This window comes from Centropristis striata, chromosome 11, assembly GCF_030273125.1.
Source record: "Centropristis striata isolate RG_2023a ecotype Rhode Island chromosome 11, C.striata_1.0, whole genome shotgun sequence".
NCBI classification, from domain to species: domain Eukaryota; kingdom Metazoa; phylum Chordata; class Actinopteri; order Perciformes; family Serranidae; genus Centropristis; species Centropristis striata.
The window spans coordinates 11,599,385-11,617,988 of NC_081527.1; the positions used below are offsets into that span (position 1 = coordinate 11,599,385).

Consider the following 18,604-nt stretch of genomic DNA (forward strand, 5'->3'; position numbering starts at 1 on the left):
AAAAAAAAGTTTTATTTCTAGTCTCAGTATTAGGGGAAGTTATTCATACTCAAAGGTTTAGAAGAATTCCTGAAACAGTGTTATATTTTCTTTACTCCCAAGACATGAAAAACAGAACAGGATTTTTTTTTTGCATCATTTATAACTGATACAAAACTAAAAATGCACATCTGGTGTTACTTTTCTGTTTATACCAGTGCCAATGTGAACAAAGTCTGTGCTGTATCAAAATTCAGGCAGGAGAAAGAAATCCTTGTACCAAATGAAATGCATAAAGTTGTAGTAAGGATGTTTTGAAGTGGGGTTATACAAGGTTCTTACCCACAGCGTGTTACGTACAGTAGATAGTGATTGGCATGCCCCCAGTTTAGATAAGCAGACACGGATGCTAAGCAATGTGCTGCTGTGGGGAAGCAGCTAAACATATTTTAGCCATGTAAAAAAAGGCCCACCTAAAATAATCATTATCATGTTAAGTGTATGGTATATTTAGAATATTTTTACTGCTTCACCAGACAGCCCTTTTCTGACGATGAAACTAAGCAGTCCTGTCCATCTTTGCTCTTGTCAATGCCACCAAAATCCTTTGACAAAAACAGTATTTTTACCTCACAGAACACAGGAGTTGCTGGTCTAATGCTGCCTTGATCGGTTAGCTTGTTTGTGTTGTTGTGTGACTTTGGTGATTTAAAGGGGTTAGTTTGGATTCACCAAAGTCACACAACAACATGCTTTGAACATTTTCCTTCTGGCTTGCCTGGTGAATTCTTATTTGGTGAATATTTTCAGATTGTTTTGATATTTTTCTCTGAGGTGCAGAGATCTGTCTTGTAAAAAATATGCTCTGTTTGATCTTGCCAGTGGCCCCGATCAAAGCTCTCTGCAGTCAGTGCTTTGAGAGCTGGAAGAAGAAGTTTGGTCCTCTGGGTCTGAACTGTAAAGAGCTGACGGGCGACACAGAGATCGATGACTTCTTTGAGATTCAGGACTCCCACATCATCCTCACCACACCTGTGTGTGACACTTAATTACACAAATGCATCAAAGAATGAAACATAAAATTGTGATCTGAAGTTTCACTTGAATACAAAATGTTTTATTTAACTTTTTTACAGGAAAAATGGGACAGCATGACAAGAAAATGGAAGGACAACTGTCTGCTGCAGCTAGTCAGGCTCTTCCTTATCGATGAGGTCAGATGTTTTGTTCACAGGCTCATGTTTCAGTCTTCATATTGTCTCATCTGCCTGCATAATGGTGGATGCTCACTGTGCACTCATGTACCAGAAGATCTACTGTCTACAGTGTGTTTTATTATGCCACATTGCGTAATGGTACATCATTAGCCTCTGCCCTCAGCACTTTGTTTCACTCAAGGTCAGCCATTTAAAAATTATAGTACATCATGTTCTGCTACTATATATTATTAGCATGCACACAACCTGTCTATTTAGTTTCGGTAACACTTTACTTGAAGGTATTGTCATAATAGTGACATGATACTGTCATAACTGTGACATGACACAGTCATAAACATGTCATAAACATGTCAATGTCATAAATGTTTATGACTGCTGTCATTAAGTGTCATTCGGTTTTTGTCATGACAAGTTGACATTCCTTGGGTTGTCTTGATTATGACAACTTGACTTTAATCAAAGTGACATTACCACAAAATGTCTTTGTCATGGCAACTTGACATAAACAAAATATGTTTCTATATTTGTGTTTATGGCGAGTTGGCATAATGATTATTATAATTAGATGTGCAAAGTTACAGACCAATTCTAGATGTTTGACAGAATACCGACAAGATACCCAAAACTGACTGTCATGACACCATTATGACGCTGTAATGAAGATATTCTTTGACCTCAAGTTAAGTGATAACATTTTGATTTGTCATTAACATATCATGAAGTATAAACTGACAGATACAATTACATATGACAATATTTTCTTTTTTTTTGTTTTCACTACTATTTACAGTACACTAAATTGGAGGAAGGGTTCAGGAGCAGCAATCCAGTACACAAGTTGTCATAATCAAGACAACCCAAGGAATGTCAACTTGTCATGACAAAAACCGAATGACACTTAATGACAGCAGTCATAAACGTTTATGACATCGACATAATGTTTATGACACGTTTATGACTGTGTCATGTCACAGTTATGACATTATCATGTCACTATTATGACGATACCTTCAAGTAAAGTGTTACCTTAGTTTCTTTCCAAACTGAGATGCACCCCCTCATGTTAATGATGGAAAACATTGATAAAGGACAACTTAATTGAATCTCTGTTGAACCTAAAAGATGTTTCTTAAGCCAACTCTGAGATGACACATTTGGTTCTTGCAGGTTCACGTGGTGAAGGATGCGACCCGTGGTGCCACGCTGGAAGTTGTTGTGAGCAGGATGAAGGCCGTTAATGCTTTCAGAACGGCACAGGATCCAGGGACAAGCCTCTCTATGAGGTTTGTGGCTGTGTCAGCCACTATACCCAACATCTCTGATGTAAGTGGCTCAGAGAGAGACATTTGTTTAGGACAAAGTAATTCAAAAGGCAATGTGGACATATCTCTTGCAATGATCTTTTTGTCGTTAAGCCCCTCCCATCAGACACGCATGCAGATACAGTAACCTGAATAATTACAATTAATTAATTTCAGTCTTCTCGATTGTGACTGTGATCCTTATGTCGGCATTTCTGTGAGAATCGCTGTCCTGTGTTTTTTGCAGACTTCTCTGTCTCTGTAACGCCCTTTGAGGTGACATACTGTGATTTGAGGATCTAGCTAGCTACATAAACATGATTTTGAATTAGCTGCACCCTTGAGCCTTTGGCTTCGGTTAGCTGAAGGGAAATGCACGCGCATCTGTATTTGCAGAGCAGCCAATAGGAACACTCTCTCTCTAAATGGACCTGTGACTGGCAGAGGTCTCCCATAATAAACTACAATTTTTTAGGCTTAAAATAGAGCCAAGCGAAGGTTTAGGAGTCTAATTTTCTCTCAGCTTGAATTACAATATTCTAAAAGGTTCATACTAATTTTTTTTCCTCATGACGCCTAAAAGAATGCCTATCTCAGCTTTAATTTGAGTCATATGCTATTTGATTAAGTAAGAACATAGCTTAAATATAGCAACAAATTGAGAACAGCACTACACTGAGTCACTGCACTGTAATGCATAGCCACTGTCTGTGTTTGTACTATTGCTCAGTGTCAATCAGTAATCAGATCTGTCTTTTGTCTGCTATGTTATTAGATAGCAGACTGGCTGTCTAATGAGAGTGGTCCAGCCACATATCTGCACATGGACGAGAGCCACCGTCCTGTCAAGCTGAGGAAGGTGGTACTGGGATTCCCCTGCAGCCCGAACCAAACAGAGTTCAAGTTTGACCTCTCGCTCAACTACAAGATGGCCAACATCTTACAAACGTACTCTGACCAGAAGCCAGCACTGGTGGTGGGTGGAGAAATTGAGTCACTTATGTGTTTGCTTTCATTCATGTTTTTGTTATTTCATTGAATAAGATTGTAGTTCATTTTTTTCATAATGTAATAATGATGATATTCTGTAGTTTTGCTCTACAAGGAAAGGAGTCCAGCAGTCAGCTGCAGTTCTAGCCAAGGATGCTAGGTTCATTATGAGCATTGAGCACAAGCAAAGGTACGTTTCTTATGTGTTCTCACATGTGTAATCAAAACATACTGTTGTTTTGTTTAGTTGAGAGCTTGAGCTTGACTTTTTATTACTTTGTCATTGGTTTAGGTTGATGAAATATGCAAACTGTGTTTTGGATTCAAAACTGAGAGGTGAGTTCCCTTTTTAAACCTAAATGTCATGGCCCATCAGATGCAGACCCCAGAGACAAAGTACATTTGATTTGGTTGTGGTTGTAATTATCAGTTATATAAGAGTTGTGTTGTATTTGTGGTTCAGATCTGGTGATATTAGGAGTTGGTTACCACCACGCAGGAGTTGACCTGTCTGACAGGAAGTTGATAGAAGAGGCCTTCACTCAAGGAGACCTGCCTGTCCTCTGTGAGACTTCACTTGTCACTTGTCGAGTTTTCTCCTGTCCTAAAAATGGATTCTAGATATTATGTTATCCTCCAGCTCTCCAGCTATCCCTTTGATGTCTTTGTAAGACTGATTGTATCCAGACATGATAAATTAGGAGAGTGCGATATTTCACAACTCTACCTGTAGTTACAGCAGGTATTGTTTACATTACATCAAACCGATAATATTACACTCAAAAACCACAGACTGTACAAACTGAAGTAAAGGATTTAAAAAAACAAAAACAAACTAAAAGGTAAGACTGTTTGAAGTGTTCCTTTGTTTTTATTGTTTTTGTTAGGCTGCAGAAAGGAGAAACAGGAAAGACAAGTGTTGCAGGTTATAACAAATGAGTCACTAAAATATTGCCCAAGAAAGAGAATATGACTAAAATTACCTATGCTAGTACGTTTTTATGCCAATAGAAATATACAGTATTTTCCTACCCATACTGACTGATATGCAACAGTTGTATAAATCTCAACAAAGATATAAGGCTATGAAACCTTTATTCTGTTAAGAATAATTAAGAGAATAAGAAAATATACTGAAAGCAGCAGAAAGGCAAAATTGAACACACTTTAATATATTTTTCTTTATTGCGAGTAATTTTTGCCTCGTATCTTGCCTCACTGACTATACAGTAATAGTGCTGTTTAAAGCTGATAATCCACTGATACTGATTATATGCTAATTAGGTGTTGTTATAGAGTTCTGATTTTTTAATATCCTAGTTACCACCAGGACTCTGGCCATGGGGGTGAACCTGCCAGCTCATCTGGTGGTGATCAAGTCTACCATGCAGTATGTGGCAGGCTCCTGTGAGGAGTACAGCGAGGCAGACTTGCTGCAGATGATAGGCCGAGCTGGAAGACCACAAGTAATGACAGATAATAAAACACTTTTTAGTTTTAACACAATTTTCATTTCTGTAAATTGATTTGTGAAATCAACCATTAACTTGCAGGTTTCTGCAGCTGTTATGGAAATAGCATTTGCTTAAATACACTAAATTAACTAAGAAAGATAGTTTTAATACGATGCACAAATTAAATACAAACTTATGTCTTTTCTTCCTTTAGTTTGACACATCAGCGACTGCAGTGATCATGACCAAGATCCAAACCAAAGACAAGTATATGAACCTTATGAATGGGATGGAAATCATTGAGAGCAGGTATCACAGCTCTCTCTCTCTCTCACTCACTCGGTCTAACTCTTTGTTTCTCATCAGAGAGATTCTACTGTAGTACATGAGGTAACAATATCCTTCCTTCCTTTCCCCAGCTTACACAGTCACCTGGTGGAGCACCTGAATGCTGAGATTGTTCTCCAAACCATCAGTGATGTCAACATGGCTCTGGACTGGATACGCTCCACCTTCCTCTACATCAGAGCCCTCAAGAACCCCGCACACTACGGTTAGGGATGAAAACACACAAAAAATGATATTTATTATAGATAGTGTCCATTGTTACCGTATGTAAAGTCAGTCAGTGAAGTGTGCCTCGACAATTTCAGGTTTCTCTGCTGACTTAGACAGATATGGAATCGAAGCAAAACTGCAAGGTGGGCCACAACTGTTTTTACTCTGTTTGAAGTCACTTAAGTAGCATGTTGCTATTAGGAGGACACTCTATTGAAACACTTGAAAGGCTGTTACTGAAGCCATTTATCATCCAAGCTGTTCTACTGTCTGTACTTTGACTTTTTTGGTTAATCGTGCACACTAATGACACTGCCACACTATTGTAGTCAAGTAATTGCTGTTTGATTGATGTTCCTCTCAAAGAACTCTGTCTGAAAACCCTCAACGCTCTGTCCTCCATTGGTCTGATCAACATGGATGAGGATATCAACATCAAACCAACAGGTAGAGAGGAAATCAGTTGAAATGCTTAATGTCGCAAACGCGGCAAACGGAAAAGATAAGACAAAATACAAGGCGACGCCATGATTAATATTGTGATGTCATTTTGGTTATAGAGCATCATTTTTAATTATACAGTGCTGTCAGCAGGTTATAACGCATTGTAATTATAATGCATTATAGACATGGGCTTTATATAAAGTATTACAAAGTCTTAATATAATTACTTCCATCTCACGTGCATAGTGAGTCTGGACGAGTGAAGAAGGTAGTGACAAAAGTGTTGTTTTTTAAGAAGTAGTGAGCTTGCGACTGGATAAATAAAACTTAGAGTATACCGCATGAGTTGTGTGAGAGTTTGCTGTCGTGTAATGCAACCACCAATTTACAATTCTTAAAAAATTTACTCAGTTTTTGGGATAGTTTGTTGACAGAGGAGCCATGCAAGAAAAACGTTATGTTGTCTTTAAGACTGTAAATAATTGATTTGCAAATAATGATTGAGAGGGATTATTTTGGTGTGAGTCGAGGAAGTCCTACTTCTTGTGCTTTTTAACTAATGAGGCAGTGAGGATAGGACATTTTCACCTTTACTGTAACTGCTCTATCTCTTCCCCTGAGCCTTATATTCACAAAAGGAAGCTATTACATGTTTGTTTGTTTTGCTCCTCACAGAGAGCGGCAGGTTGATGGCCCGGTACTGTGTTGCCTTTGACACCATGAAGCAGTTCAGCAAAGTGGCTGGCACTGAGAACCTACCTGACCTGGTAGGTTTCATGATAAGACTGCACAGCAATCATTAAAATGCAGATAAAGTGACATTTTTATGTAAGGCTGGGCTCCTGCAAAAGGGAAATCATTTTACATTTTATGATAAAGAAAATAAAATCCAGATAAAAAGTGTCTGTTTGTACAGATTGAGTTGGTGTCGAAGAGCAGAGAGTTCAGCGACATTCAGTTGAGAATGAATGAGAAGAGGCCTTTAAACACCTTGAATAGGGACAAAAACAGGATCACCATCAGGTCAGGCACATATATAGGATTTACAATTGCTTATACGGTATAATAACCCCTTGTATTAAATGTATTGTAGTGGTAGACACAAGCATTGCAAATTAGATGATTCTATTTTTTTCCAGGTTTCCCCTTGAGGGAAAGATCAAAACCAGTGAGATGAAAGTGAACTGGTAGGTTTATTTATTCAGTGTGTTCTCTGTGGAAAAGCAGGGTTGAATAAAAAAGGAATACTGGTTTATGGATTGTATTGCAAAATGTATGTATAATGGGTTTCTTATGGACTGTCCACTATGATTATTATATGTTTATTTCCAAAAACTCAAGATAATGACAATTTTTCAGATCAATATATACCAAATATGCATTTATATCTCTAAGTATATGTGTGGTCCTAATTCCATTCCTAAAGCTTTCAGTGAATATTTTCATGTCAACTCACAATTACATAAGTATAATACTAGACAACTGACATATTTCACCTGCCTCACTCCTCGTACTACCCTTGGACAGTTTTCCTTAAAATACAGAGGTACAATACTTTGGAATGATCAGTTTAATAGTTCAATACAGTTTTCCTCTCTGAACACATACAAGAGCAGTTTAGTGGCTCTGATTGCTCAGGTCACTAAGTAGTACACACACACACTTATACACTTTTATTTTATTTTACTTTTTAATATTATTATAATTTTTATGGTAATTATTTCTTTTCTATTTCATAGTTACTTGTTTTTAACTTGTGAATTTTAATATAGGTAGAGGCCCTGTATAAGCCCTTTTGGGTTTTCATTTTGGGTTGTTATTTCTTTATCCTTTTCTTTTTTGTCTTATTATTGTGCAAAATGAAAAAACTTCAAAACTTCAAACTTCTTTTTCTTGTATGTAGCTTGATTCAGGCTCAGTTGGGTTCCATTTCAATTCAAGAGTTTGGACTGACACAAGACACAGCGAGGATCTTCAAAAATGGGATGCGCATCAGCAAATGTATGTTCTGTGAATCAGGAAAATCAAGTACTCTATGTTTGATTTGATATTTTTTAAACTTTGATTGCATTTTGATCCCGTGCCAGGCCTGTCAGAGTTTCTGAGTCACCAATCCAAAACTGGTTTCTCTGCTCTGCTCAACTCCCTGATCCTGGCCAAGTGCTTCAGAGCCAAGCTTTGGGAAAACTCGCCCTATGTTTCCAAACAGCTGGAGAAGATAGGTGGATTCACGTAGCATAGTATAGCATATTTTGTTGAAGCAATGTAAATATAGCACTAAAATGAGGATGGAAATCTCCATGCATATTAAATTAAACCAAACATTCTTCCTAAATATCAACATTTGATAATAAACTCTGTGTGTTTCAGGCCAGACCCTTTCGACTGCCATGGTGAATGCTGGACTCACCACTTTCAGCAAAATAGAGCAAACCCATGCCAGAGAGATTGAGCTGGTCAGTCTGCATCATACTTAAACACAAAACATAGTATGAAGCACTTGGATATGATTTCTGACCATTTATTTAATTCAGATTCTCAACAGACATCCACCATTTGGCAACCAAATCAGAGAATCTGTCATACATCTCCCGACATATGAAGTCACTTTGGAGCAGGTAAAAGATGTTGCAGTTTTGTATTAGTAGTATTTTTATAAATACTTAATATGATGCTTTATGAGATGAGATGAGATTCCATTTTATTGTCATTGAACAGAGTAACAAGTACTAGGACAACGAAATGAGCCATATTATATCATATATTATCATTGATCTATTGAGTTTTGTTAGAAAGAGTTACTACTGCGAGTGAGATTTCTTTTTCTCTGTATTTTAAAGCTTCCCAGGTATAGCTGTGCTGCGGCAGAGATCGTGCTAAAGGTGAACCTTAAAAACCAAGCACAGCTGCTGTCCAGGAGAACAGCTCCAGACCACCACTATGTCACTCTGATAATCGGAAACTCTGACAACGCCGTGGTCTTCCTACACAAACTCACGTGAGAAAAAAAACAACCTGGGGGCTGTTGTCTTTTGTGTTGTCTTTGATTTCTTTCACGTAACCTCCCTTCTCTATATTTCTTTCACTAATATATATATTGTGTCAGTGGTGGAAGTATCCAGTAAAAGTACTAATAACACACTGTGAAATTACTCCACTACTAGTAAAAGTCCTGCTTTCAAAACTTACTTAAGTAAAAGTACAAAAGTATCAGCCTCAAAATGTACTTAAAGTGTCAAAAGTAAAATTACTCATTATGCAGAATGGACCCACCCAGACTGTTTTATATATTCCAAACATAATAATATTATTATTGATGTATTATATAAGCAAAATTTAAATATTGTCAGGTTAGCATTGCTGGTTTCACTACTTAATATACTGTTATGTTGCTTGAATGATAAAAATGTGTCATTATTTTAAATTGATCATATTTTTTATATTAAATCTCGACCTGAATAGTAACTAAAGCTGTCAGCTAAATGTAGTGGAGTAAAAAGTACAATATTTGCCTCAGAATGTAGTGGAGTAGAAATATAAAGTTAAATAAATGGAAATACTCAAGTAAAGTAAAAGTTCATTAAAATTGTACTTGAGTACAGCACTTGAGTAAATATACTTAGTTACTTTCCCCCACTGTATTGTGTATTATGTAAAAGACCGATAATATATTGTAAACTGATTGTTTTCCAGGGACTTGGTACTGCTAAAGTGTGGTAGTTGGTCGAAGAAGATCGAAGTGGCAAAGGCCTCAAAAGGAGAGGAGATCAGTGTCAATCTCATCAGCTCACAATATGGTAAACCATTGAAATACCTTTGTATTTAACATACAAATATCCACAATATGCATATAATGGAGGGGAATAACAGCATGTTGTGTTCTTCAGTGGAAGGTTCTTTATTTATAAATTGAACAGTGGCTTTGGTTCAACAATTGTTGTGTGTATAAATTGCTGTTATTGAGCTTATCTGTCTCTATTTTTTTGTAAAACATTGTTATTTTCACTGAATGTGTCAAGCCTAAATGGGGCGATTATATAATCATTATATTTCTTTAAAGCTTGATTTTATGATACATTTTAAAATGGAAAAAAAATGGCTATTTTCAGGTATTTGTCATTTTTGCTGTAAGCTAATTGTGAAAAATTGATGAAGTAAAAATATATATATACGTATATAGTTTTTACAATTAGATATAAAGTATAATTTACAGCTTGTGTTGTATAAAAGAAGTACACATTATCATTTTAAACAGCTGACTCCTGAGAGTGTCTTTAGTACAACCAAATGCTCAACAAGATATGTTTAGGAGACTAAAGTGTTACATTTAACATTCATAAACTGAAGACCAAACATGGACAACACCCAAAAACAAGTTCCCAGGTATTTAAATCTACATAGTGTCATGTATATGCATGTAGTTGAAAGCACTTATTGTAAGTCGCTTTGGACAAAAGCGTCTGCTAAATGACATGTAATGTAATGTAATGTGACGCTTCTATCCTGATTAACAGGTCAATGACAAGGTTGCCACGCCCTAAAGCATATCCTGCTTAATCGTCTATTTACTCTAAACACAAGCTCCATTTACAGAATAAACATCATGCTGTATTGTAGGAGACCTGACACTAGTAATTGAAACCTATTAAATGTTTACAGGTAATAAATCAAGTCAGCAGTAGTGTCAATTTCTCATAGACTTCAACACAATCTAACTTGTTTTAGTTGCCCCCTGCTGGCCAAGCAAATAAATGCAGTTCTAAAGCACTTTTGGACTGCCTGTCAGTGCTATGCAAGGAGTGCATTTACTGTACATTTGCCCTTTTTCTCTCATTAAGTGGGCCTGGATATCCAACAGAAGTTCAACATATACTACTCTGGAGCAAGGAGGTTTGGAACTGATAATCCATACAAGATACAATATGATCCCCCTGCACAGAGACTGCAGCTCTCTGCACTGAAACCGCAGACTGCCGATCAAGCTGCTACTCAGAGGGAAAACACCACATCTGCTACCGACCAAGGTACTACACTATTACTGATGAATGAATGAAAATGAAATATGAATTTTGTATATCGATATGGTATGTCTTCAAAGGCAGGTTGTTATTTCCAATGCTTTTACCCCCTCTATTCAAATGTGGCAACTTTACAATCAGATGTAGGCAATAAACGACAGTGCAACCACTTCTGCAAGAATAAGGATCTCTGTGGCCACGACTGCTGTGAGTATAATCACTTGTCTTTCACTGTGTACTTTTGTTCACCTGTGCTTCACTTTGTGCCTAAAGTATATATATATATATATATATATATATATATATATAAAAGCTCAATTGGATTTTGTGATTGCACTGTGTAATCATGTAATCCACCTCTTGTGTTTGACGTAACCATTTTGCTTTTATGCTGCTGTCTTGGCCAGGTCACTCTTGGAAAATAAGTTTTAAATCTCATTGATATTTCTACCTAGTTAAGTAAAGGATATTGATTGATTGATTGATTGATAGATAGAGGTCTTCTTCTCTCCACCCCTAAGGTAAAGTAGGTGTAACTGTGGCACGGAAGAGATCAGCAACTCAAGAATCCGGTTTCTCTTCCTATTTGAAGGACCTGAGGAGCAGGTGTGACACACTTGCAGAGACTCCAGTCAAACGACTCAAGGTCAGGATAACCAATTTTTTTTAAGGCTGTCCAAGCCTGCATCATATACTCTAGAAAAACAGTTTTTGAAGTTAAATGATTAACATTATTCAATGTGCTGTTATCTGTGATTATTATAAGATTGAAACCTAAGGCTGTGCTGTCCTCACAAACCACATCTGGGAAAGAATGCAAAGTGCATTTATGCAATTTTTTCACCCCCAAAAAAAGAAGAAGCTGATGAGTCATTGCCAAGTCAACACTGGTTAGGATAAAATTGAAAGAAATGTTGGGGAAGTTACATTTTTGCAAAGAAATATAAGAAATGAACCAGCCACAAAGGAAAAGCCCAATATACTGTATGTGAAATTAAACCTATGTTGAACAGCTATTATACTGTCAAGCATTTACACATGAAAAAACTATTAAAATGCATGTGCATCAAGTATGTGCATAACATAAATACCAGAGTGTCTAGGCATGTAGATGTGCACTTTAGAAAAGCTATTTATAGAAATATTTTGCTAACAGGTGCAGAATTATGCAGATTAAATAAAATATGTGTGATTCTGTGCTCATTTTATCCAAAACTCCAGAGGAGGAATATGCAGGCATGTGCATTATTGTGTGTTTCTATACGATTGTGAGAAATATAATGATTGTTAACAATATAACTATACTTACTATACTATACAGCAAGAGGGTCGCCTGTTCGACTCCGGCCTCGGCTCTTCTGTGTGGAGTTTGCTGTTCTCTCCGGGTCCTCCAGCTTCCTCCCACAGTCCTGAGGTTTAATTGGTGACTCTAAATTGCCCGTAGGACTGAACGAGAGCGTGAATGTTTGTCTGTCTCTATGTGTCTGCCCTGCGATAGTCTCCCCCAATGTCAGCTGGGATCGGCCCCCCCGTGACCAGAGTTTGGATACACTGTTAAGGATAATACATGGATAACCATACTCTGACAAACAATAAAAATGTCTTTCTTATTTGTGACTTAATTTTTATTACAAACTGAATAAGTCTGTGTTTGCTGTTTTGTTTCCTCAGATGAAAATGAGCCAGGAATCTGTTTCTGACAACATGCAGCAGTTTTCTTACAAACCAAAAGAGAGGCTACCTTCTGTTAACTGGTAATCACAGTCACACTGATGGGGTTTTTAAAAAAAAATATTTTTTCTTGTTATTGAAGAAGGGGGTCAGGGGAATAAAGTTACAGATAAATCACATTGTTAGTAACAACAAAACAGTGTCAAAACAGTGTCTATCTATCTATCTATCTATCTATCTATCTATCTATCTATCTATCTATCTATCTATCTATCTATCTATCTATCTATCTATATATCTATCTATATATATATATATGAGTTGGTAAGGATTTGAAATAGACTATGAAAGAGCCTCATTTCTGATCAAATTTAACATAATTGCCTTTCGCTGCAAAACATATCTTTTCCATCTTGAGAAAAGACACGACATCTTTGAGCCACAGAGAAATAGATGGAGCTTTAGAAGACATCCAAAGGAGTATGATACGGCGTCTTGCCAGAAGAGAAGGGAAAGCCAATATGTCTAATTGTAAAGAGTTAACCATAGGATACACTGATGTTTTTGAATGGGCAGGGACAAAGCCAATAAATACCATTATCTTTAGAAAACCAGAGATTGTGTAATAATAAATGACTTAAATCCTTATTACTAAGCACTGCACATTAATTAAAACATTTCTTTTTAAATACAGTATTGTTCCTTGAATTATATGAAGTTTTTGAAAAGGGAGGTTTTCCTGTTACAAGTCAAATCTACACTGCATTGAGTTTTAGCACACAAACATTCATGTTGGATCTTTTGGTTTACCCTTTTTCCGACTGATTGAATTGAGCAGTTGTGTGTCTGTGTGTGCATGCGTGCGAGCATGTGCGTTTTCTCCTCTGAACTTACTCTACATATTTATTGTTTGGAAACTTACATGAGGTGAAACTTATATCAGAATAAGTCCCTTTACAACTACTGCAAAGTAAATTCTGACAAAGTGAGACAGTAAAATAAGCTTAGTGTCAATAAAATCAGATGTCCTGATGCTGAATTATATAAACATATATATATATTATATGTCCTATTTTAATCAATGCAGGTATGGAGGCAGTAGTCACTATGAAGCTTCAGTGAGACCTCACACTGAGACTGTGGATCTGACTGGAGACATAGACATAGTTCAGCTGGATGATGCTGACAGTGGTAAACAGCACTTTCCCTAACATAGCAGTGTTTAACAATCACTCAATCAGTGACTCAGTATTTCTCTGTCTCTCATATTCAGATTATGATGACTATATGGAGGACATGATGACAGATGAGCCTGCTCACACACCTGCAGCATCTCACGCTTACCATCAAAGTATTGTTAAAGCGCTTACCTCAATCTCATTACAATGCAGAACATACTGATGCCTATTTTTCCTCACATTGGCAGAAATGTTGATATTCATATGACCATATGGAAGTAGGAGGCACATAGAGTCTAACTCTGTTGGAATACTGAATGTGACACACAGTTTGGAGAATTAAAGCTCAGCAAGATAAGACTATACATAATTTAGTAGACCAAATTTAACAAGCAATTTTTGTAGACATAATTCATGTAGACACAATTTAATTTGACAATAAATGTAAAAAGCCCCCACTGATTTGAACGAGGAAGATTTGCAACTTCATAATAGCAGAAGGAAGATAAAGCAAAATGAACTTGGCAGAAATAGAAGAATTTATGTTTCTACACTGTTTGTTTATGTAACTTCACTTATCATCTGGATAATACTTTGTTGTTGTTTGTATTGTGGAAAGTAACTAAGTACATTTACTCAAGTACTGTACTTAAGTACAGTTTTGAGATACTTTACTTGAGTATTTCCATTTTATCTAACTTTATTCTTCTATTTCACTACATTTTGAGGCAGATGTTGTACTTTTTACTCAATTACATTTAGCTGACGGCTTTAGTTACTTTACATGTCACGATTGAACATGTGATCAATTTAAAGTGATTAGGCTTTTTTAAATTAAATGTTATAATAGTATATATAGTGATTAAATGAGCCCTGTCTTTACAAAATTAAAACACTGCTTACATAAAAGTATCAATACAAATAATCTAATAATATATTTAGAATTTATAAAACAATCTGAGTGAGGTCATTCTGCATAACGAGTACTTTTACTTTTGATACTTTTAAGTACATTTTGGTGCTGATACTTTTGTACTTTTAACTTAAGTTTTGAATGCAGGATTTTTACTTGTAGTGGAGTCATTTCACAGTGTTGTATTCATACTTTTACTTAAGTAATGGATCTGAATACTTTTTCCACCACTGGTAGTGAATGATAGAAAATTGCAAAGTCAACAATTATAGTTCTAACAAACACTTCTTCATATTAAAGCCAAGAAAGCTCGGTAACATTTGATGTGCTATTCATCCTGTTGTGTTTAGGCTCCTCAGTGTGGGTGAACCCAGGAGTCAGTGTTGGTGTGCGTCAGATCCATAAACCACTTCAAAACCAGATCAATACAGCCAGCTCAGCTTATTCAAAGAGGTCCACTGCGGTGTCGAAGCACGGTGTTCACGGCGAAAATGCTTCATGTTCACAAATACCAACTGTGACCTTTGATCTTGGAAATGATTGGGACGACTGGGGCGACTTTGATGACGAGAACTTGGTGCACGCCAGCGAGATGTCATCAACTAATGCTAAACCTCAAGTCCAGCAGTCTGTTGACTACAACACGCCAGGTAGAGCCAATTTGAGTTCAATTTAATTGAGAAGACAGAGGATGGAAGCAAGGTTGTTATAGTTAACAAAAAATAACGAAATAACGAAAAACTGAAATAAAAAAAAAAATTTTTTCGTTAACTGAAATGAAAATAAAAACGATAACTAACTGAAACTGTATTGTGTGGTTACAAAATGAACTAAAATGAACTAAAATTATAGTGAAAATATGCTTCTTTTTTGTCTTTGTCAACTTTTTTCATACATAAGCCTTTTGGTTGATATGAAATCAATTTATCTCGTTTTAAGAGTTAATAACCTTATTGGGGCTGAGATAGATAAGTCAAAGGAAATAAAGGCAAAATGTATTGTGACCTTTTTGAATCTCGCACCCACAATTACCCCATTACAAAAAACTAAAACCAATAAAAACTAAACAAAAATTAAGCATTTTCAAGAAAAAAACTAATTAAAACGAACTAATTTTGAAAACAAAAATTCACAACAAAATTAAAACTAATAAATAACTATTAACTAACAAATAAAGTCATATCATATCATATCATCACCATCATATCATAATGAAAAATCCCAAACAGGTATATCCTTGGGTGGAAGTCAATTTGCCATCTTTATATACATCTTGTTAAGACTTCATTGTAACTGTTGTGTTTTATGTGTAGGGTTTGCTGGGACATCTGCACCTGGATCCCTCAGTCACTCACAGGTCAAACCCTGTACAACCACTGCGAGAACACCACTCAGGTAAGGTCACAAATTATCCTCAATTAGGTGTAATTGTTCGTTTCAAACACCAGAAATCAAATAATGTCTCAAATGTTTATAAAATCTCCTCACAGAAAATACAGAATCTGCAATCAAGGTTATATAATGTAGTAAAGACAGTAAAAACATTTATCATATTTTTGTGTTTTAGGTTGATTCCTCCCATTTTAAACCCATTAATCAGAGATCCAGGACCCTCTCTGCTCACAGTCAGACCACAAAACAGAATCACACTCGACTGGAATAAAAAGGTGAGAGATGTGTGTGTGTGTGTGTGTGTGTGTGTGTGTGTGTGTGTTTGTGTTTGTACAGTACCTGTCAAAAGTTTGGACACACTTTTTCATTAAATTCTTCATTTTTTATTTTATTTTCAACATTGTAGATTATTACTGAAGATGTCAAAACTATCAAAGAACACAAATGGAATTATGTAGTAAAAAAAACCCTGTTAAACTAGCCAGAATATGTTTTATATTATAGATTCTTAGACGTAGCCACCTCTTGTTTGGTTACAGCTTTGAACACTGTTATTCTCTCAGTCAGATTCATGAGGTGATCATCTGGAATGGTTTTCAGTTAACAGGTGCTCCTTGTCAAAAGTTAATTTGTGGAATTTATTGCCTTAAAAATTCCAAAAATTAAGTTAGTTTTGCACACGTCTGAAGTTGTTTAAGAGATTTATTCAATAACAGAGCATAAAAAAATATTGATGTATGGTGATTTAATAGCTGTTTTTATGTGCATGGCCATTTTTGCCACAAAGGTCGCGAGAGAGTAGTCAATTTGAAGAGGACTAAATGTCCATGAAGACATAGCAGACTGCACAATTCCTAACTACTGTTTCTGTTTTTCTGATGGGATTTCCTTTCTCTGGGCAGGAGCATTTTGTTGAGCTCTCTTAATGTATTTGCCTCCCTTCTTCCGTTTGCAGAGGCCGAGCATCTTCAGCGAAGAGTTCCAAGTAAAAACACCAGAAACTCTCCCAAAGCAGACTGAGACCCACTTGGCCCCGTTAACCAAAAGGTTTGATTTCTTCTCAAGAGTGAGTGAACCATCCAACACCAGCTCATCTGTCAACAGAAGGTAGGGGAAAATATAATGAGAAGGCTTTTATTTTGACTCATTACAAGTGGTGTAAAAATTATTCAGACCCATTATTTAAGTAAAAGTTTTAACACCACACTGCATAATTACTCCACTACAAGAAAAAGTCCTGCATTCCAAACTTACTTAAGTAAAAGTACAAAAGCATCAGCATCAAAATGTACTTAACGTATCAAAGTCAAAATACTTGTTATGCAGAATGGACCCAATCAGATTGATATATTCCAAAAACATTATTGGATTATTATTTTTGATGCATTTAAGTAAGCAGCATTTAACGGTTGCCCAGGTAGGACTTCTACTTAATATACTTTTATGTGCTTTAATTTAATTTAACTTCCTATTTAATAATTAATTTAAACATCCGCAGTCATTTTAAATTTATCATATTTTTTCATGTTAAATCTTGACCTGAAAAGTACCAGTAAGTAGTAACTAAAGCTGGCAGCTTTAAAAATTATTATTATTTTTTTTAATATTTGGCCCCATAAAGTAGTTAAGTATACAGTTACATATGTGGAAATACTCAGGTAAAGAACAAGTACCTCAACATTGCACTTAAGTACAGTACTTGAGTAAATGTACTCAGTTACATTCCACCACTGCTCATTACATTATAATTTCCTTAGTACATCATGAAAAGTATTCTTTGACTAAAGTACATCTTTTCACCTGATTTACCCCTTCCCTCCTTTTTTACACACTGTATTTTCAGCACTGCCTGCAGAGAGGAAGAAGCTTTCATTGGGATATTTGATGGTATAATGTAGAAGTACTGTTTGTCTAACTTTGTCATGAATATGAAGTTAACTTAAAGTGTTTTCTTTATTGTTTTCATGTTTTGTTAACCAATGAACTTTAGAGTTGTAGGATGTTTTAAAGTCACTTTATTTTATGTTCACATTGTAAATGAAACTCATTGTTTCTAATGTTCTAATTGTTACTAATGCATTGTTTATTTATTGAATAAAGTATTTATTTATTGGACAATCCAGTGTGGTTTTTGAAGAGTAAGTAGCTTTGAGTCTGCCTTTTTTCACATCTTCATTCACCTGGTTCCTCCCTCTAATTTTATAATTCATCTCATTTTGCACATATTTTTTCAGGTAAAATAAAAAGTAACTCTATGTACTTATTTAATTTGGTTATCATTTTATGCACATTTAATGATATATCAAACAAATGCGGTATGTGTGGACAAATGTGCAGGGGATAATATACAAATAGATCAATAACGAAAGGGTCGGGGTAAATCATAATAAAGAAAAACATGATGAAACATACAGTTATTATCTTAAAGGCCTTTTTGTGCGCGCTATTAAAATGAAGTTTCAGGAGTTGCTCACCAAATTCTCCTA

General features: G+C 35.9%; 1 protein-coding gene across 3 annotated transcripts in view; it reads left to right on the plus strand.

The window, feature by feature from the left end:
• The window catches only part of hfm1 (helicase for meiosis 1), a 42,088-nt gene extending 23,852 nt beyond the window's left edge, over positions 1-18,236 (plus strand). For all 3 annotated transcript variants that reach the window (XM_059343874.1, XM_059343873.1, XM_059343872.1), the window contains exons 9-40: positions 862-1,013; positions 1,116-1,193; positions 2,367-2,522; positions 3,276-3,476; positions 3,592-3,680; positions 3,783-3,826; positions 3,954-4,055; positions 4,811-4,956; positions 5,159-5,253; positions 5,364-5,497; positions 5,598-5,645; positions 5,869-5,949; positions 6,622-6,713; positions 6,863-6,969; positions 7,086-7,133; positions 7,850-7,947; positions 8,034-8,168; positions 8,317-8,402; positions 8,481-8,564; positions 8,787-8,944; positions 9,640-9,743; positions 10,785-10,970; positions 11,106-11,171; positions 11,486-11,610; positions 12,636-12,718; positions 13,723-13,826; positions 13,909-13,986; positions 15,077-15,376; positions 16,040-16,121; positions 16,294-16,393; positions 17,074-17,225; positions 17,962-18,236. In XM_059343874.1, coding sequence (XP_059199857.1) covers positions 862-1,013; positions 1,116-1,193; positions 2,367-2,522; positions 3,276-3,476; positions 3,592-3,680; positions 3,783-3,826; positions 3,954-4,055; positions 4,811-4,956; positions 5,159-5,253; positions 5,364-5,497; positions 5,598-5,645; positions 5,869-5,949; positions 6,622-6,713; positions 6,863-6,969; positions 7,086-7,133; positions 7,850-7,947; positions 8,034-8,168; positions 8,317-8,402; positions 8,481-8,564; positions 8,787-8,944; positions 9,640-9,743; positions 10,785-10,970; positions 11,106-11,171; positions 11,486-11,610; positions 12,636-12,718; positions 13,723-13,826; positions 13,909-13,986; positions 15,077-15,376; positions 16,040-16,121; positions 16,294-16,393; positions 17,074-17,225; positions 17,962-18,016 — 3,569 coding nt within the window. In that variant the 3' untranslated portion in view covers positions 18,017-18,236. The remainder of the gene's footprint in view (positions 1-861; positions 1,014-1,115; positions 1,194-2,366; positions 2,523-3,275; positions 3,477-3,591; positions 3,681-3,782; positions 3,827-3,953; positions 4,056-4,810; positions 4,957-5,158; positions 5,254-5,363; positions 5,498-5,597; positions 5,646-5,868; positions 5,950-6,621; positions 6,714-6,862; positions 6,970-7,085; positions 7,134-7,849; positions 7,948-8,033; positions 8,169-8,316; positions 8,403-8,480; positions 8,565-8,786; positions 8,945-9,639; positions 9,744-10,784; positions 10,971-11,105; positions 11,172-11,485; positions 11,611-12,635; positions 12,719-13,722; positions 13,827-13,908; positions 13,987-15,076; positions 15,377-16,039; positions 16,122-16,293; positions 16,394-17,073; positions 17,226-17,961) is intronic.
• The last annotated feature ends 368 nt before the right edge of the window (positions 18,237-18,604 follow it).